The 20,481-nt window shown below is 53.4% G+C and overlaps 1 protein-coding gene across 2 annotated transcripts in view; it reads left to right on the top strand.

Moving 5' to 3' along the window:
* LMBR1L (limb development membrane protein 1 like) overlaps positions 1 to 20,481 on the top strand; it is a 114,615-nt gene that overhangs the window by 28,411 nt on the left and 65,723 nt on the right. For both annotated transcript variants that reach the window (XM_073563416.1, XM_073563415.1), the window contains exons 2-3: positions 985 to 1,069; positions 14,197 to 14,230. In XM_073563416.1, the coding sequence (XP_073419517.1) occupies positions 985 to 1,069; positions 14,197 to 14,230 (119 nt within the window). The remainder of the gene's footprint in view (positions 1 to 984; positions 1,070 to 14,196; positions 14,231 to 20,481) is intronic.

The raw sequence follows: 20,481 nt of genomic DNA, 5'->3' as shown, positions 1-20,481 counted from the left end.
CAAACCTGGCCAAAATACATCATTACATGGAAGGACAGATCAAGTTGGAGCAAGACATGGTGTTTGCTTTCCATTGTTTTTCGCTCCCCAAGCTTTCCTTGGTACCCGCTGCTGCGAGAAAATATGATTCTGTATTTTCCTTTTAGCATCCTAAAAATAGCTAAGGACCGTCACCTCCTTTGAAACACAGCACTCCTGGATATGTACCGTATGTCTGCAATGCTGTTAAATGATTTGGTTATATTTGTCGTTGTTCCTCTGCACAACATCCTAATAGTGCAAATTACTGCCTTCTGCACCAGCACAATGGCTGCGTAGAGTTTATATGTTGTCCCGGTGTTTGTGTGGGTTTCCTTCCACACTTCAAAGACCTTCTTAGGGTACGTCTCCACGGTCTGGATTGTCGGCGCTGCGCTTTGGATGGAGCGGAAACCCCGCTCTACTCATAGCACCGCCCCCTTCTCTTAATGCGGTGATTCCGGATGTGTTCCATGAACGCATCCGAAATTGCCGTACCCTATACATAGGGCTGTGTTATTTACCTTGCAGAGACGGAGCGTCGCTGCAAGGTAATCGGACTTGCTGCGGTCTAAAACGACGCTCCGCATGTCCGGAAACACAGCGCCACCGGATGCGTAGTGGAGACGGGATTTCATAAAATCCCCTCCACAATGCTGTAACATCTGGACGCTGCGGCTGTAAGCAGCGTTCAATCCGCAGCTAATCCGGATGTAATCCGGCCCGTGGAAACATACCCTTATAGAGAATTTGGATTGTGAGCCCCAATGGGGACGGTGATTGCAATTTCTGTATGGCGCTGCAGAGTGTGTGGATGCTGTACAAGCATGCAAATTAAATAAATAACTAGGCGACTGCCTTCCTGATATCTCTTCTGTATGTTTGTTTCCTGTTTTGCACGAATGGTGTTTAGTTACCCACTGTAGTAGGAAAATGGTTTAACAGCCTATTCCTGTTCTTTTTCAGATCTGCACCCTGCTGTTCTCTGCCCTCTACCTCATCTCCTACATGATTATCACTAAGTTCAAGAAACACGCTGATTTCACCACTGGTAAGTGGCAATCTCATGGTATCAGTGCAAAATTGAGTCTAGTATCTGTACCCGTGCAGAGAAATAAGGCTGACAACACATTATCTATTAACATGCTAGATTCTAATTTAAGATGGTCTTCAAAGTATATAGCATTGTCACTGGCATTCGTACACTTACATCACTCATGTGTAATTGAGGAACGGCCTTATTCAACATGTGTAAGAGAGTAAATTTTGCGCTTTTTTTAAAGCACCACTCGTGTGTGTTGTGTGTTTTTTTTTTTTTTTTTTCTGTTTCCCTTTAATCGCATCTCTGGAGTGTTGCTTCAAATCTAAGATCCCTTCTCCTAGTCTTGTACTTACTCTCTGGCTTCATCATCTATTGGTGCTGCTTCCATCGGTCTCCTATAGCTTGACCTGTGAGCTGCCCAGTCACTTCAGTGTTTGCTGGATGAACTGGAGATCACTTCTCAATGCAATTCTACTTCCGGCCAGTCTGAAGTTGCGGTCACAAGATGGCATCATGGGACCAGAGTGAATTAAAGGGGTGACACCAGTAATTTTCGTGGAGGAGAATGTATTTCTTCCCCTGTATGACACTGACCAATTATAAGCAGACTGTAACATAAAGAGGGGAAAAAGATCGTGCCCCCACAATATCTTAGAGCAGGTTTCTCTTTCATGACATGGAATGACACAGTCTGCTCTCCTCACTAATCTTGCTACACAGCTCAGTTTGATTAGAGTGCCAGGAGCAGATTTGTGTGTAATTACTAACCCTTTAGTTGCCACTGCTGTCAGTGTTGGGGGAGGCCAGTACAGCAGAGCTGAACGCGCTATTGGAGGAGAGCTGCTGCAGTCTTTGTAATAAGACAAAGCTCAGCCGTACCTCTCTTACTCACTCCACGCACGTGCTCTCTGTGTCTCTCTGTGTCTCTCTGTGTCTCTCTGTGTCTCTCTGTGTCTCTCTGTCTCTCTCTGTCTCTCTCTGTCTCTCTCTGTCTCTCTCTGTCTCTCTCTGTCTCTCTCTGTCTCTCTCTGTCTCTCTCTGTCTCTCTCTGTCTCTCTCTGTCTCTCTCTGTCGCGCTCTCTGTCTCTCTGTCTCGCTCTCTGTCGCGCTCTCTCTCGCTCTCTGTCGCGCTCTCTGTCGCGCTCTCTGTCGCGCTCTCTGTCGCGCTCTCTGTCGCGCTCTCTGTCGCGCTCTCTGTCGCGCTCTCTGTCGCGCTCTCTGTCGCGCTCTCTGTCGCGCTCTCTGTCGCGCTCTCTGTCGCGCTCTCTGTCGCGCTCTCTGTCTCGCTCTCTGTCTCGCTCTCTGTCTCGCTCTCTGTCTCGCTCTCTGTCTCGCTCTCTGTCTCGCTCTCTGTCTCGCTCTCTGTCTCGCTCTCTGTCTCGCTCTCTGTCTCGCTCTCTGTCTCGCTCTCTGTCTCGCTCTCTGTCTCGCTCTCTGTCTCGCTCTCTGTCTCGCTCTCTGTCTCTCTGTCTCGCTCGCTCTCTCGCTCTCTGTCTCGCTCGCTCTCTCGCTCTCTGTCTCGCTCGCTCTCTCGCTCGCTCTCTCGCTCGCTCGCTCGCTCTCTCGCTCGCTCGCTCTCTCGCTCTCTGTCTCGCTCTCTCGCTCTCTGTCTCGCTCTCTGTCTCGCTCTCTCGCTCTCTGTCTCGCTCTCTCGCTCTCTGTCTCGCTCTCTCGCTCTGTCTCGCTCTCTCGCTCTCTGTCTCGCTCTCTCGCTCTCTGTCTCGCTCTCTCGCTCTCTGTCTCGCTCTCTCGCTCTCTGTCTCGCTCTCTCGCTCTCTGTCTCGCTCTCTCGCTCTCTGTCTCGCTCTCTCGCTCTCTGTCTCGCTCTCTCGCTCTCTGTCTCGCTCTCTGTCTCGCTCTCTGTCTCGCTCTCTCGCTCTCTGTCTCGCTCTCTCGCTCTCTGTCTCGCTCTCTCGCTCTCTGTCTCGCTCTCTCGCTCTCTGTCTCGCTCTCTCGCTCTCTGTCTCGCTCTCTCGCTCTCTGTCTCGCTCTCTCGCTCTCTGTCTCGCTCTCTCGCTCTCTGTCTCGCTCTCTCGCTCTCTGTCTCGCTCTCTCGCTCTGTCTCGCTCTCTCGCTCTCTGTCTCGCTCTCTCGCTCTCTGTCTCGCTCTCTCGCTCTCTGTCTCGCTCTCTCGCTCTCTGTCTCGCTCTCTCGCTCTCTGTCTCGCTCTCTCGCTCTCTGTCTCGCTCTCTCGCTCTCTGTCTCGCTCTCTCGCTCTCTGTCTCGCTCTCTCGCTCTCTGTCTCGCTCTCTCGCTCTCTGTCTCGCTCTCTCGCTCTCTGTCTCGCTCTCTCGCTCTCTGTCTCGCTCTCTCGCTCTCTCGCTCTCTGTCTCGCTCTCTCGCTCTCTGTCTCGCTCTCTCGCTCTCTGTCTCGCTCTCTCGCTCTCTGTCTCGCTCTCTGTCTCGCTCTCTCGCTCTCTGTCTCGCTCTCTGTCTCGCTCTCTCGCTCTCTGTCTCGCTCTCTCGCTCTCTGTCTCGCTCTCTCGCTCTCTGTCTCGCTCTCTCGCTCTCTCGCTCTCTGTCTCGCTCTCTCGCTCTCTGTCTCGCTCTCTCGCTCTCTGTCTCGCTCTCTGTCTCGCTCTCTCGCTCTCTGTCTCGCTCTCTGTCTCGCTCTCTCGCTCTCTGTCTCGCTCTCTCGCTCTCTGTCTCGCTCTCTCGCTCTCTCGCTCTCTGTCTCGCTCTCTCGCTCTCTGTCTCGCTCTCTCGCTCTCTGTCTCGCTCTCTCGCTCTCTGTCTCGCTCTCTCGCTCTCTGTCTCGCTCTCTGTCTCGCTCTCTCGCTCTCTGTCTCGCTCTCTCGCTCTCTGTCTCGCTCTCTCGCTCTGTCTCGCTCTCTCGCTCTCTGTCTCGCTCTCTCGCTCTCTGTCTCGCTCTCTCGCTCTCTGTCTCGCTCTCTCGCTCTCTGTCTCGCTCTCTCGCTCTCTGTCTCGCTCTCTCGCTCTCTGTCTCGCTCTCTCGCTCTCTGTCTCGCTGTCTCGCTCTCTGTCTCGCTCTCTGTCTCGCTCTCTCGCTCTCTGTCTCGCTCTCTCGCTCTCTGTCTCGCTCTCTCGCTCTCTGTCTCGCTCTCTCGCTCTGTCTCGCTCTCTCGCTCTGTCTCGCTCTCTCTCGCTCTCTCGCTCTCTGTCTCGCTCTCTCGCTCTCTGTCTCGCTCTCTCGCTCTCTGTCTCGCTCTCTCGCTCTCTGTCTCGCTCTCTCGCTCTCTGTCTCGCTCTCTCGCTCTCTGTCTCGCTCTCTCGCTCTCTGTCTCGCTCTCTCGCTCTCTGTCTCGCTCTCTCGCTCTCTGTCTCGCTCTCTCGCTCTCTGTCTCGCTCTCTCGCTCTCTGTCTCGCTCTCTCGCTCTCTGTCTCGCTCTCTCGCTCTCTGTCTCGCTGTCTCGCTCTCTCGCTCGCTGTCTCGCTCTCTCGCTCGCTGTCTCGCTCTCTCGCTCGCTGTCTCGCTCTCTCGCTCTCTGTCTCGCTCTCTCGCTCTCTGTCTCGCTCTCTCGCTCTCTGTCTCGCTCTCTCGCTCTCTCGCTCTCTGTCTCGCTCTCTCGCTCTCTGTCTCGCTCTCTCGCTCTCTGTCTCGCTCTCTCGCTCTGTCTCGCTCTCTCGCTCTCTGTCTCGCTCTCTCGCTCTCTGTCTCGCTCTCTCTCTCTCTGGCTCTCTCTCTCTCTCTCGCTCTCTCTCTCTCTCTCGCTCTCTCTCTCTCTCTGTCTCTGTCTCGCTCTCTCTCTCGCTCTGTCTGTCTCGCTCTCTCTCTCGCTCTGTGTCTCGCGCGCTCTCTCTCGCTCTGTGTCTCGCGCGCTCTCGCGCGCTCTGTGTCTCGCGCGCTCTGTGTCTCGCGCGCTCTGTGTCTCGCGCGCTCTGTGTCTCGCGCGCTCTGTGTCTCGCGCGCTCTGTGTCTCGCGCGCTCTGTGTCTCGCGCGCTCTGTGTCTCGCGCGCTCTGTGTCTCGCGCGCTCTGTGTCTCGCGCGCTCTGTGTCTCGCGCGCTCTGTGTCTCGCGCGCTCTGTGTCTCGCGCGCTCTGTGTCTCGCGCGCTCTGTGTCTCGCGCGCTCTGTGTCTCGCGCGCTCTCGCTCTGTGTCTCGCGCGCTCTCGCTCTGTGTCTCGCGCGCTCTCGCTCTGTCTCGCGCGCTCTCGCTCTGTGTCTCGCGCGCTCGCGCTCTGTGTCTCGCGCGCTCTCGCTCTGTGTCTCGCGCGCTCTCGCTCTGTGTCTCGCGCGCTCTCGCTCTCTGTCTCGCGCGCTCTCTCTCTGTGTCTCGCGCGCTCTCGCTCTCTGTCTCGCGCGCTCTCTCTCTCTGTCTCGCTCTCTCTCGCTCTCTCGCTCTGTCTCGCTCTCTCGCTCTCTGTCTCGCGCTCTCGCTCTCTCGCTCTGTCTCGCTCTCTCGCTCTCTCGCTCTGTCTCGCTCTCTCGCTCTCTGTCTCGCGCGCTCTCTCTCTCTCTGTGTCTCGCGCGCTCTCTCTCTGTCTCGCTCTCTGTCTCGCTCTCTCTCTCTCTGTCTCGCTCTCTCTCTCTCTGTCTCGCTCTCTCTCTCTCTGTCTCGCTCTCTCTCTCTGTCTCGCTCTCTCTCTCTCTGTCTCGCTCTCTCTCTCTCTGTCTCGCTCTCTCTCTCTCTGTCTCGCTCTCTCTCTCTCTGTCTCGCTCTCTCTCTCTGTCTCGCTCTCTCTCTCTCTCTGTCTCGCTCTCTCTCTCTCTCTGTCTCTGTCTCGCTCTCTCTCTCGCTCTGTCTCTGTCTCGCTCTCTCTCTCGCTCTGTCTCTGTCTCGCTCTCTCTCGCTCTGTCTCGCGCGCTCTCTCTCTCTCTGTGTCTCGCGCGCTCTCTCTCTCTCTGTGTCTCGCGCGCTCTCTCTCTCTCTGTGTCTCGCGCGCTCTCGCTCTGTGTCTCGCGCGCTCTCGCTCTGTGTCTCGCGCGCTCTCGCTCTGTGTCTCGCGCGCTCTCGCTCTGTGTCTCGCGCGCTCTCGCTCTGTGTCTCGCGCGCTCTCGCTCTGTGTCTCGCGCGCTCTCGCTCTGTGTCTCGCGCGCTCTCGCTCTGTGTCTCGCGCGCTCTCGCTCTGTGTCTCGCGCGCTCTCGCTCTGTGTCTCGCGCGCTCTCGCTCTGTGTCTCGCGCGCTCTCGCTCTGTGTCTCGCGCGCTCTCGCTCTGTGTCTCGCGCGCTCTCGCTCTGTGTCTCGCGCGCTCTCGCTCTGTGTCTCGCGCGCTCTCGCTCTGTGTCTCGCGCGCTCTCGCTCTGTGTCTCGCGCGCTCTCGCTCTGTGTCTCGCGCGCTCTCGCTCTGTGTCTCGCGCGCTCTCGCTCTGTGTCTCGCGCGCTCTCGCTCTGTGTCTCGCGCGCTCTCGCTCTGTGTCTCGCGCGCTCTCGCTCTGTGTCTCGCGCGCTCTCGCTCTGTGTCTCGCGCGCTCTCGCTCTGTGTCTCGCGCGCTCTCGCTCTGTGTCTCGCGCGCTCTCGCTCTGTGTCTCGCGCGCTCTCGCTCTGTGTCTCGCGCGCTCTCGCTCTGTGTCTCGCGCGCTCTCGCTCTGTGTCTCGCGCGCTCTCGCTCTGTGTCTCGCGCGCTCTCGCTCTCTGTCTCGCTCTCTCTCTCTCTCTGTCTCGCTCTCTCTCTCTGTCTCGCTCTGTCTCGCTCTCTCTCGCTCTCTGTCTCTCTCTCTGTCTCGCTCTCTCTCTCTCTGTCTCGCTCTCTCTCTCTCTGTCTCGCTCGCTCTCTCTCTCTGTGTCTCGCGCGCTCTTTCTGTGTCTCGCGCGCTCTCTCTTTCTGTGTCTCGCGCGCTCTCTCTTTCTGTGTCTCGCGCGCTCTCTCTTTCTGTGTCTCGCGCGCTCTCTCTTTCTGTGTCTCGCGCGCTCTCTCTTTCTGTGTCTCGCGCGCTCTCTCTTTCTGTGTCTCGCGCGCTCTCTCTTTCTGTGTCTCGCGCGCTCTCTCTTTCTGTGTCTCGCGCGCTCTCTCTTTCTGTGTCTCGCGCTCTCTCTTTCTGTGTCTCGCGCGCTCTCTCTCTCTGTGTCTCGCGCGCTCTCTCTCTCTCTGTGTCTCGCGCGCTCTCTCTCTCTCTGTGTCTCGCGCGCTCTCTCTCTCTCTGTGTCTCGCGCGCTCTCTCTCTCTCTGTGTCTCGCGCGCTCTCTCTCTGTGTCTCGCGCGCTCTCTCTCTCTGTGTCTCGCGCGCTCTCTCTCTCTGTGTCTCGCGCGCTCTCTCTCTCTGTGTCTCGCGCGCTCTCTCTCTCTCTGTGTCTCGCGCGCTCTCTCTCTCTCTGTGTCTCGCGCGCTCTCTCTCGCTCTGTGTCTCGCGCGCTCTCTCTCGCTCTGTGTCTCGCGCGCTCTCGCTCTGTGTCTCGCGCGCTCTCGCTCTGTGTCTCTCTCTGTCTCGCTCTCTCTCTCGCTCTCTCTCTCTGTCTCGCTCTCTCTGTCTCGCTCTCTCTGTCTCGCTCTCTCTGTCTCGCTCTCTCTGTCTCGCTCTCTCTGTCTCGCTCTCTCTGTCTCGCTCTCTCTGTCTCGCTCTCTCTGTCTCGCTCTCTCTCTCTGTCTCGCTCTCTCGCTCTGTCTCGCTCTCTCGCTCTGTCTCGCTCTCTCGCTCTGTCTCGCTCTCTCGCTCTGTCTCGCTCTCTCGCTCTGTCTCGCTCTCTCGCTCTGTCTCGCTCTCTCGCTCTGTCTCGCTCTCTCGCTCTGTCTCGCTCTCTCGCTCTGTCTCGCTCTCTCGCTCTGTCTCGCTCTCTCGCTCTGTCTCGCTCTCTCGCTCTGTCTCGCTCTCTCGCTCTGTCTCGCTCTCTCGCTCTGTCTCGCTCTCTCGCTCTGTCTCGCTCTCTCGCTCTGTCTCGCTCTGTCTCGCTCTCTCGCTCTGTCTCGCTCTCTCGCTCTGTCTCGCTCTCTCGCTCTGTCTCGCTCTCTGTCTCGCGCTCTCTCTCTGTCTCGCGCTCTCTCTCTGTCTCGCGCTCTCTCTCTGTCTCGCTCTCTCTCTCTGTCTCGCGCTCTCTCTCTCTCTCTGTCTCTGTCTCGCTCTCTCTCTCGCTCTGTCTCGCTCTCTCTCTCGCTCTGTCTCGCTCTCTCTCTCGCTCTGTCTCGCTCTCTCTCTCGCTCTGTCTCGCTCTCTCTCTCGCTCTGTCTCGCTCTCTCTCTCGCTCTGTCTCGCTCTCTCTCTCGCTCTGTCTCGCTCTCTCTCTCGCTCTGTCTCGCTCTCTCTCTCGCTCTGTCTCGCTCTCTCTCTCGCTCTGTCTCGCTCTCTCTCTCGCTCTCTGTCTCGCTCTCTCTCTCGCTCTCTGTCTCGCTCTCTCTCTCGCTCTGTCTCGCTCTCTCTCTCGCTCTCTGTCTCGCTCTCTCTCTCGCTCTCTGTCTCGCTCTCTCTCTCGCTCTCTGTCTCGCTCTCTCTCTCGCTCTCTGTCTCGCTCTCTCTCTCGCTCTGTCTCGCTCTCTCTCTCGCTCTGTCTCGCTCTCTCTCTCGCTCTGTCTCGCTCTCTCTCTCGCTCTGTCTCGCTCTCTCTCTCGCTCTGTCTCGCTCTCTCTCTCGCTCTGTCTCGCTCTCTCTCTCGCTCTGTCTCGCTCTCTCTCTCGCTCTGTCTCGCTCTCTCTCTCGCTCTGTCTCGCTCTCTCTCTCGCTCTCTGTCTCGCTCTCTCTCTCGCTCTCTGTCTCGCTCTCTCTCTCGCTCTCTGTCTCGCGCGCTCTCTCTCTCTCTGTCTCGCGCGCTCTCTCTCTCTCTGTGTCTCGCGCGCTCTCTCTCTCTCTGTGTCTCGCGCGCTCTCTCTCTCTCTGTGTCTCGCGCGCTCTCTCTCTCTCTGTGTCTCGCGCGCTCTCTCTCTCTCTGTGTCTCGCGCGCTCTCTCTCTCTCTGTGTCTCGCGCGCTCTCTCTCTCTCTGTGTCTCGCGCGCTCTCTCTCTCTCTGTGTCTCGCGCGCTCTCTCTCTCTCTGTGTCTCGCGCGCTCTCTCTCTCTCTGTGTCTCGCGCGCTCTCTCTCTCTCTGTGTCTCGCGCTCTCTCTCTCTCTGTGTCTCGCGCTCTCTCTCTCTGTCTCGCGCGCTCTCTCTGTGTCTCGCGCGCTCTCTCTGTGTCTCGCGCGCTCTCTCTGTGTCTCGCGCGCTCTCTCTGTGTCTCGCGCGCTCTGTCTGTGTCTCGCGCGCTCTGTCTGTGTCTCGCGCGCTCTGTCTGTGTCTCGCGCGCTCTGTCTGTGTCTCGCGCGCTCTGTCTGTGTCTCGCGCGCTCTGTCTGTGTCTCGCGCGCTCTGTCTGTGTCTCGCGCGCTCTGTCTGTGTCTCGCGCGCTCTCTGTGTCTCGCGCGCTCTCTCTGTGTCTCGCGCGCTCTCTCTGTGTCTCGCGCGCTCTCTCTGTGTCTCGCGCGCTCTCTCTGTGTCTCGCGCGCTCTCTCTCTGTGTCTCGCGCGCTCTCTCTCTGTGTCTCGCGCGCTCTCTCTCTGTGTCTCGCGCGCTCTCTCTCTGTGTCTCGCGCGCTCTCTCTCTGTGTCTCGCGCGCTCTCTCTCTGTGTCTCGCGCGCTCTCTCTCTGTGTCTCGCGCGCTCTCTCTCTGTGTCTCGCGCGCTCTCTCTCTGTGTCTCGCGCGCTCTCTCTCTGTGTCTCGCGCGCTCTCTCTCTGTGTCTCGCGCGCTCTCTCTCTGTGTCTCGCGCGCTCTCTCTCTGTGTCTCGCGCGCTCTCTCTCTGTGTCTCGCGCGCTCTCTCTCTGTGTCTCGCGCGCTCTCTCTCTGTGTCTCGCGCGCTCTCTCTCTGTGTCTCGCGCGCTCTCTCTCTGTGTCTCGCGCGCTCTCTCTCTCTCTCTGTGTCTCGCGCGCTCTCTCTCTCTCGCTCTGTCTCGCTCTCTCTCTCGCTCTGTCTCGCTCTCTCTCTCGCTCTCTGTCTCGCTCTCTCTCTCGCTCTCTGTCTCGCTCTCTCTCTCGCTCTGTCTCGCTCTCTCTCTCGCTCTCTGTCTCGCTCTCTCTCTCGCTCTCTGTCTCGCTCTCTCTCTCGCTCTCTGTCTCGCTCTCTCTCTCGCTCTCTGTCTCGCTCTCTCTCTCGCTCTGTCTCGCTCTCTCTCTCGCTCTGTCTCGCTCTCTCTCTCGCTCTGTCTCGCTCTCTCTCTCGCTCTGTCTCGCTCTCTCTCTCGCTCTCTCTCTCGCTCTGTCTCGCTCTCTCTCTCGCTCTGTCTCGCTCTCTCTCTCGCTCTGTCTCGCTCTCTCTCTCGCTCTGTCTCGCTCTCTCTCTCGCTCTGTCTCGCTCTCTCTCTCGCTCTGTCTCGCTCTCTCTCTCGCTCTCTGTCTCGCTCTCTCTCTCGCTCTCTGTCTCGCTCTCTCTCTCGCTCTCTGTCTCGCGCGCTCTCTCTCTCTCTGTGTCTCGCGCGCTCTCTCTCTCTCTGTGTCTCGCGCGCTCTCTCTCTCTCTGTGTCTCGCGCGCTCTCTCTCTCTCTGTGTCTCGCGCGCTCTCTCTCTCTCTGTGTCTCGCGCGCTCTCTCTCTCTCTGTGTCTCGCGCGCTCTCTCTCTCTCTGTGTCTCGCGCGCTCTCTCTCTCTCTGTGTCTCGCGCGCTCTCTCTCTCTCTGTGTCTCGCGCGCTCTCTCTCTCTCTGTGTCTCGCGCGCTCTCTCTCTCTCTGTGTCTCGCGCTCTCTCTCTCTCTGTGTCTCGCGCTCTCTCTCTCTCTGTGTCTCGCGCTCTCTCTCTCTCTGTGTCTCGCGCTCTCTCTCTCTGTCTCGCGCTCTCTCTCTGTGTCTCGCGCGCTCTCTCTCTCTCTCTGTGTCTCGCGCGCTCTCTCTCTCTCTGTGTCTCGCGCGCTCTCTCTCTCTGTCTCGCGCGCTCTCTCTCTCTCTGTGTCTCGCGCGCTCTCTCTCTCTGTGTCTCGCGCGCTCTCTCTCTCTCTCTGTGTCTCGCGCGCTCTCTCTCTCTCTGTGTCTCGCGCGCTCTCTCTCTCTCTCTGTGTCTCGCGCGCTCTCTCTCTCTCTCTGTGTCTCGCGCGCTCTCTCTCTCTCTCTGTGTCTCGCGCGCTCTCTCTCTCTGTGTCTCGCGCTCTCTCTCTCTCTGTGTCTCGCGCGCTCTCTCTCTCTCTGTGTCTCGCGCGCTCTCTCTCTCTCTGTGTCTCGCGCGCTCTCTCTCTCTCTGTGTCTCGCGCGCTCTCTCTCTCTCTGTGTCTCGCGCGCTCTCTCTCTCTCTGTGTCTCGCGCGCTCTCTCTCTCTCTGTGTCTCGCGCGCTCTCTCTCGCTCTGTGTCTCGCGCGCTCTCTCTCGCTCTGTGTCTCGCGCGCTCTCTCTCGCTCTGTGTCTCGCGCGCTCTCTCTCGCTCTGTGTCTCGCGCGCTCTCTCTCGCTCTGTGTCTCGCGCGCTCTCTCTCGCTCTGTGTCTCGCGCGCTCTCTCTCGCTCTGTGTCTCGCGCGCTCTCTCTCGCTCTGTGTCTCGCGCGCTCTCTCTCGCTCTGTGTCTCGCGCGCTCTCTCTCTCTCTGTGTCTCGCGCTCTCGCGTGCTCCTGGCGCTTGGTAATCACACACACCTCTCCAGTAAGTTTGGAAAGGATAACAGACTGTCTGTTGTTAAGCCCCCGTTACACACTGCGATATCGCTAGCAATATTGCTGTAAAGCCACCGATTTTGTGACGTTACAGCGATATTACTAGCGATATCGTTGCATGTGATACTTACCTCAGACCGGCTCCCCCGCTGGTTATCGCTGATCGCGCGAGAAGCTCCTGGATCATTCCTCGTCGTCCACTTCCTGTGGAGCTTCCTGCCGTGACGATGAGTGACGCGTGGAGCATGGCGGGAGGACGCAGGATCGCCTAGTGTGACAGGTAAGTAGCGATCCCCGTCCCCAGCGATGTCGCTGGTGAGATCTGCCTGTGTGGCAGCTCACTAGCGACCACCCAGCGATTCACCAGCCATCCTGACCGCGTCATATCGCTGGTCGGGATCGCTGGTGAGTCGCTAGGTGTAACGGTACCCTTACACGGCTCTCATCTATTTCAGGGTCATCTTTTTTCGGCTGCATGATACTGCCTGCTTTTCATTATACAACACCATGCAGGAGTAGGACCGGTCCCAAAGTAAAATCTCCGGTAATGCCCAGTTGGACTTATCATAAATTATACATTTTGGAAACTAATATCTCCGCAAAAGAGAGAGAAAATTACAAAATGCAAAAAAGTTTTATTCAGCTTTACACCCTCTATTCCAAATGTGGATAGTTTACCATTCTGAAACATAGTACAGTCTGTTTTAAGGGGACGCTGCTTGCCGCTTTGCTGTGCATCTTCTGCAGGCAGCATGCCGTACTTGCTGTCGTGCATTTCATGCTTGTGTCTGTTGTGTGTGAATATGCTGTAGTTTTGGCATATTTACAATTTATTGCAGCATGCTATCAACCATTAGTCCAGTGAATTGATGAGTTGCTGGCTTCCTAGAGCCCTGCTTTTGATAGATTCTTCCTTATGCATAGTAGCAGAAATCTGTCAGAGTACGGTCAGGAGCTCACAGTTTATAAATATTTCTGGCCCCTGTGTGTGCTGCAATTTATAAAATGTAAGTTTGTGAAAAACCACAGCATACTCACACATAAAAGACTTACTGTAGCAATCGATGTCTAGGCTACTGCTTGCTGCTCAGAGGGGAGCACCATTATGTAAGAGGCAGGTTCTTTGCAACTATTAGACTCTAGGTAAAAATTGTATTTACTTGTTACACACAAGTCAAACTTTGGCCCGAGGGCCAAATCTGTGATACTATGTGTAAGGCAATGCAAGATCCATTATACAATATGGAGGACTAAATGGACCTATTATACTCTACATGTGGGGCCCATTATACCGTGAGGAACAAAGTTGGGGAATCCTACTGAGAATGGGGGTCACCATACTTTCCCGAGGGTGAGGTTACAATAGGGTCATCAATACCGTGCATGTGGATGGTAACGTGGAGGTTAGAGTTGAGCGACTTTAGTCGGATCGGGTTTCATGAAACAAAATTAGTTTCAGATGAAGCTGGTCCCACTAGGGCAAAAAAAGTCGGAGTTTCGTCCGAAACCCGACCCCAATGCAAGTCAATGGGGAGTAAAAGTCGGCGTTGAGTGGATGAATGTCATCCGCTCAATGCCGACTTTTATTTCCCATTGACTTGCATTGGGGTCGGGTTTCGGACGAAACTCCGACTTTTTTTTGCCCTAGTCGGACCAGTTTCATCTGAAACAAATTTTGTTTCATGAAACCCGATCCGACTAAAGTCGCTCAACTCTAGTGGGGGTATTTAAGGTGTCTGGCATGCACTTTTATTGGCATTCTTCATTATCTGTATTATTCAAGGTTTTTATTCTTTATTACATATTTAAATTAGGCCATACTATTTTACTCTTGCATAACATATATTATTCCAGTATGCCCTATTTGTGTAAGATCTATAAAATAAAACATACTTTGTTCGTGAGACAATCTCTCTTTTGTTTTCATATGAAAAGGTTCATTGTTATATTTGGTGATAAAGAAACACATCCTCAATTATACTTTTTTTTTTTTTTTAAATAAATATTAAGGTTGGCCGTTGACTTTGTCAAAGTTTTTTAACTTTGTCCGTCTGTGTATTTGAGTCTGACGTATTGCAGTCCAGTAATATTAGTCGTGTTCTTCTACATCAGAGACACATCTACCATCAGTTAGTAATGCGGCGCTCCACTTGGAGCTGGTATTGTTGTGCTCAGCATTTCTTATTATAGATCGGCAGTGAGTGAGATCTTACAGCGCGAGTGTCATAGAACTGTAGAGTACGGTATATTGCATGTAGACACAATAACATCTGCATTACCAACATGACAATGTACACAAATCTAGCCCTTTATAGATCCTCCTCCACAATTGTAGTATTTAATCCATATTGTCCATGACCGGATATGAAACATCATCCATTTTTTTGTAACTGGTCACACAGACAGCATTTAGTTGCATTTAGTTGTCACTATGTCTGTGCTCAGTGTTAGTCACTTGGACTGCTCTGCCTTATTAACATGTTTATGGAGGTGGGTTTCACTCTAGATAGATGCCCTAAAGTGGACTGAAATAATAAAAAAAAATCCATCCCATTACCAGATACGTATTTCCCATCGTTGTTTCAGCCTCATCAGGAAACATCTGCCTAATGGAGAGCACCGACCGCTCGGAAAGTAAACCTCAGCTGTGTCTATGACTATCCGTGCTTCATTATGGTTAATCAGTGCTCTTTGCTTTCTTACAGTTGATCTCGAAGATGCTGCCGTTAACAGAATTGCGTAAGTGCTTTTTTTTTTTTTTTTTTTTCTTAATGAAGAGTTTTGTAATAATGCTTAATATGTAATGTTCACTCTGATCAAATATTTACCAAAGTGTCCTCTGTGGTTTAATGTCTGCCCTTTCTGGCGATGTGTCTGTGACAAGTTTTATTTTTTTTTCTTTGTTTGTTTTAGCATGACTGTCAATAACATAGTTGGCACAGCGTTATTCTAATGCTGGAGGCATGTCTGTGCGTGTATAGAATACTGTATATCTTGCACTTTTCAGACCATAGGAAAGAATGACCTGTGTGTTGGAGGGCAGTTATCAGAACCTTGAGTCTCCAATCAAACATACCAAACTGCTAAGGCTAGCGCGCTGCCAGCACGGCAACCTGGACTAGTACTAAACATAATAAAATGTTGATTTGGTACGGATCACTGGTGCGTCGCTAAATGGTTGCTAGTAAGCTGTCAAACAGTCAGATTTACCCAACGACGCAGCAACGATCCAGCGATCCGTATAACGACCTCGGCGGTCGTTGGGACCTTGTCACACAGCAGCGATTCTGATGACTCCCGCCTGCTTCCATGATTTCTGAGTCGCTAACGAGGTCGCTTGTCGGTGTCAAACACAGCGATACATGCTGGCCAGCGGGACGCCGACGATCAAAAAATGGCCCAGGACATTCGAGCACGATCAGCGACATCACAGCGGGGGGGCCGGTCACTGCTAAGTGTCACACTTAGCGAGATCGATGGCGAGGTCGCTGTTGCGTCGCAAAATCAGTGACACATCAGCAATCTCACTAGTAATCTCGCTATGTGAGACGGGGCCTTAATGCCATCTGATCGGCAAGAATATCTATTTAACCCTTGTGGATTTTCACATTTATGACCTCCTACAGCTGCAGGTGAGAATAGGACCTTGGGAAGGATGATGGCTGTTTCACTCTGTACAGATAGAGATCTATCAAAAATATATCTTCATTCACTTATATAAAATCAAGTACTGTGTATGTATGTGTATATATATTTAATATATAGATATATATCTATATATAAAGTTGAGTGTGTATGTATCAAGCCACGTTCACTCGACTGAGCCCCAGCCACTCTGCATAGCCACCAGTCATGTGTATGCCACTGATATTTAATGACATGAAAGCTTCATACATCAGGATATTTATCCTAGAAGTGAACATTAGCTGCTGCAACTGCTAAGCAGTCGAGACGTTGACATTTTGGGATCAATTTTCTTATTGCATTAGCTGTACAGTAAAGCGATACTATTCATTCTGCGTCACCAAGAAACAGTTTGGCTATGGAGGGCTTATTCTGGCCTGGCAACACGCACAAGTCACCCTGACCGATCACGTGATGCCAGAGAAATCTATCAATTGTAACTGCTGGCACATGGTGCTAAATTGGATATCTCTTAAAGGGGTTGTCATCGTATTTTAACATAACATATGACTGGACAAATGCTTTAATGAAAAATAAGAAATCTTTCTTAACTAGGCGTTTAAAGACTGACATTTAGGGGATTCTGGAAGATTCAACATCTTTAAAGAAAGTTTTCTCTTCGCCACGACAGCACCCACTGAAACCTATAGAGAGATAAATGGGGCGGTCCCCCTCGCTCCCGCAGTTGGTTTCCTGTTCCTAGAGGGAACCCATAGAGAGAAGCTCACAAGAGGATGCCTGGCCTGAGTGCCGCCTGTGCAGCGTCCGTGGGAGCGGCAGGGGCCCCAGAGCCGGAAGCAGCGTCGGGGGAGATTTGATATTCAGCTCCCTCCTCAACCTGTAATGCACGTGGAGCAGGTAGTAATGTGCCTTGCTCACGATTGTGGTGCAGAAGAACGGCAGGAGCCGGCACCTAGCTCCCTCGGGGATGCGGCATTACGAGCCAAGCAGCACTCGTGACAGCGCGGCACGGCGTCGGGACTACTATTGTAGTGTCGTCCCCCCCCCCCAAGGTATTGCGAGGCCAGGACCGGAGATGACCGCCGAGCTCGCAGGGACGCCTAAGGTGCCGAAGCGCGGGGAGAGAAGAATTTCATACCGGACTCCGGTGGTGTCTGCGGTATGATCAAATCCGGCGATGCGGGGGCAGCGATGGCCGAGAGGCGCTCGGTGGACATAATGCCGGCGCTCCAATGCAGCAGCAAAGTGACCCGGAAGTGGATGCCTCTGAACTTCCGGGTGAGAGACAATCATCGCGGTATCGCCCACAGGTAGCGGCCGCGCATGCGCAGACGGGGGGGGGAGGGGAGGGAAAAAAAAAAGAAGGGGCGAAACAGGAAGCTGCATAAAAGCATTGGCCAAAGGAGCACCAGTGCGCAGCAATGTCGTCCGCAAACAACCCTGTTTCGCTCCAACGAGAATTGCCAGGGGAGTCCCCGCATGGCAGTACAAGAAGAGATAGCAAAGCTAAAAGAAGTGACAGCACCAGGAGGACAGGGAGCACCAGAAGAAGTAGCAGTGGACGCTCCAAGCAGAGCGAGTCCACGGAAAAAAAGCGGAAGGAGAAGAAGCCAAGTCACTCCACGCCTCAGCCTGAGCCCCCACCCCCGCAGCCGGTAGGATGCTGACAAAATTCACGGGTGAGTGTTTTCTAGTCACGCTTATGTAGCTGATGGCGCAAAATTTTTTCTATGTAACCCGTAGGCAAAAAGGACAGATAGAACACACTGTTTGTGTTTGGACTTATGTTCCCAACCTCTTCCGGATAGCTACCCAAAGAGGTTATGTCAGACCTGTATTGTACAGACCCTACAGGAGGAATCTTCGGGAAGAACTGAAGATATCCGTTTGATAATAAGGCAGGAACTACAGGCCTTAGGGGGCTCTGATAGTTTCTGAGGTCAATCCTCCAGCAGAGGGATCACCGCACCGAGATCCAGGTCACCTTCAGAGGCTGGGGAGCTCGATTCAGAGATTTCCCAGGAGTACTTATCCTCAAAAGAAGAGGAACAGTCTTGCTTCCCCACTGACAGTATTAATAATCTTGTGAAGTCAGTGCGTAATACGATGGGGCTACCAGACACTAAGGACCCCAAAACCCCTCAGGAAATGTTTGCTGGAATCTCCCAGAGGAAGGTTCGAGCTTTTCCAGTGATCCCAGCAATAAAGGAGTTGGTGAGGAAGGAGTGGGAAAAGCAGGGGCAAAAATGCTATCTCCCGTTAACTTCCAAGCGGAGATACCCATTTGATGAGGAATTGGCCTCTTGGACAAAAGTCCCCAAGGTGGATGCGGCCGTAGCCTCCACTTCTCACCGATCTTCCTTGCCTGTGGAAGACTCGGATATGCTGTCTGACCCCCTTGATCGCAAAGCAGATGCCCTCCTCAAGAGGTCTTGGGAGGTGTGCACGGGGGCCTTCAAGCCGGCAATATCGGCAACATGTACGGGGAGATCGATGTTGATTTGGTTAGATGAGCTGGAGGAGAAAATAAAAAACGGAACATCTAGAGATAAGCTTCGTTCCTCGATTCCGCTTATAAGAGGTGCAGCAGCCTTTTTATCAGACGCCTCAGCTGATTCCCTCCGACTAGCTGCCAGATCGGCAGGTTTAACCAACGCATCCCGGCTGGCCCTGTGGTTGAAGGGATGGAGAGGTGATACACAGACAAAAGCCAAGCTCTGTGCTATGCCCTGTCAGGGTAAGTACCAGTTTGGTACGGTACTAGATGAGATCCTGACCAAAGCGGGAGAGAGGTAAAAAGGATTCCCTAACCCGTACGTTCCCTTCCACAGTAGGGGCCTTCAGGAAGACCCCATTTGGCAAAAAAAAGGAGTACAGACCCCAATACCGCTGGGGCAACAAGGATCCCAAACAAAAGGGTAACCTATTTGGGAAATGCCCCTTCAAATCAGGGGACAAGTTCCGGTAACACCAATCCACCGGTAGGTGGCAGGTTACTATATTTTAGCCACCAATGGGAAGTAATAACGGCTAATCCCTGGGCCATTAACATCGTTACAGAGGGCCTCAGATTAGAATTCGTCCGATACCCTCTGGACTCCTTCCTATTGACTTCTCCGAAATCCCCGGTTCAGCAGGAAGCATTGGAATTAGAAATTACAGGCCTCTTAGCCAAGCACGTTCTTGTGGACGTTCCAACAGAGGAAAGAGGGAAAGGATTCTACTCTCCCTTGTTCCTTGTCCCTAAGCCTGATGGATCATTTAGAACCATAATCAATTTGAAGAGGCTTAATACTTTTTTAAGGCAATGATCCTTTAAGATGGAATCTATAGGATCTGCGATAAAACTCTTGTTTCCTAGGTGCTACATGGCAGTCTTGGACCTCAAAGATGCCTACTATCATCTTCCAATATTCAAGGGGCATCAAAGATTCCTCCGAGTAGCAGTCATGCTAGAAGGCCGAATATGACCTCTCCAGTTTACGGCAATGCCATTCGGGCTGTCCATGGCACCCCGCGTATTTACCAAATTAATGCTGGAGGTGATGTCACATTTGATTAAAGGACACCCTAATAGTCCCGTACCTGGACGATCTACTAATAGTGGGGAATTCTAGTTCTCAATGCAGATGTAGATTAGCTGATATTATCTCATCCTTGCAGTTGCTTGGCTGGCTAGTCAACTGGGAAAAATCCAGGCTACAACCGGTCACCTGCCAGACGTTCCTGGGCCTTCATCTAGACTCAGTAAGTCTAAAATGCCTCCTACCAGATACAAACAAACGGGCCATAATTAATAAAGTACGGAGGGCAGTCAGTAGACCAACAATGTCCCTAAGGGAAGGCACGTCCTTGTTGGGATCCTTAACATCATGTATTCCAGCAGTTCAGTGGGCCCAATTCCATACTAGGAAGTTAGTGGGCCGTTTTTGCAGGAGGTGGCTAGATTACAGGGCCAGTTGGAAAGCAAAATGTTCCTATCATCAGAGGTGACCAGCTCCCTCAGTTGGTGGCTAGACCCGATTAATCTCTCGGGAGGTGTTCCATGACTGATTATTCCCTCAAAGGTAGTCACTACGGACGCTAGTCCCTTGGGGTGGGGAGCCTACCTAGATAAAGATATGATTCAGGGACGGTGGTCCAAAGCCGAAGCAGAGGATTCATCCAATATGAGGGAACTAAGGGCGATATATTATTCCATATCTGAATTTCTCCCATAGCTTCAAGGAACCTATGCAAGAATTCAATCAGACAACACCAACGCAGTGGCTTATCTAAACCGGCAAGGAGGCACGCGATCAGGGCCGCTCATGTCTATCGCGGAGAAAATTTTAAATATGGCCACTCCTTGTCGGCACTCCATATTAGGGGGGTGGACAATTCCAGAGCGGACTTTCTCAGTCGCCACACCCTGCATGAGGGGGAATGAGTGCTCAGCCAGCGCATCTTCGAGATGATAGCGGCCAGGTGGGGCAGACCGGAAATAGACCTGTTCGCCACAAGAGCCAACAGGCGAGTAGGAAAGTTCGCTTCGCTATACAGGGCAGACAACCCAGACTTGCTCGATGCCCTCCAAGCACCCTGGGAGTTCCGTCAGGCCTACGCCTTCCCTCCAATGATACTACTGCCAACGGTCATCAGAAAAATAAGGGAAGAAGGGGGAAGGGTCATCTTAATAGCCCCCTTCTGGCCCAAGAGGCCGTGGTTTTTATGGCTGAGAGCCATGTCAATCACAGACCCATGGATTCTCCCGCTACATCGGGACCTCCTGTCACAAGGACCCTGTTACCACCCTTAGGCCAAGGGGCTGAGTCTCACGGCCTGGAATTTGAAAGGGAGTTAAGGCTAAGAGGGTTCTCGGAAGGTCTAATAGACACCCTCCTACAGAGTAGGAAGGAATCCACAACAAGGATCTATACTAGAGTATGGCAGAAATTCTTAGCCTTGCATTCAGCGAAGCGTTCTAGTGAAATACCTATCCCGGCTATCTTAGAATTCTTACAAAAGGGACGGCAGTTGAATCTTTCAGTCAATACTCTAAAGGTCCAAGTGTCGGCCCTGAGGGCCTTATAACTATGATGTGGCAGGTAACAGATGGGTGACTAGATTTATTTCAGCTTGTCAGCGCACGAACCCAGTCCACATTCCCCGACTACCATCATGGGACCTTAGTCTAGTCTTAGATGCCTTCACACAGGCCCCTTTCAAGCCCCTACACTCAGTATCAATAAAATACGTTACATTGAAAACTGCACTACTGGTAGCTCTAGTGTCAGCGAGAAGAGTGAGTGATCTCCAAGCCCTGTCGGTAGATCCACCCTTCCTGTCAATAGGCCAGGACAGGC

This window comes from Dendrobates tinctorius, unplaced genomic scaffold (assembly GCF_039654945.1).
Source record: "Dendrobates tinctorius isolate UK_male_01 unplaced genomic scaffold, ASM3965494v1 ptg000388l, whole genome shotgun sequence".
Lineage (NCBI taxonomy): Eukaryota > Metazoa > Chordata > Amphibia > Anura > Dendrobatidae > Dendrobates > Dendrobates tinctorius.
Note: the sequence above shows the minus strand (reverse complement) of the source record. Positions and strands in the feature narration are given on the sequence as shown.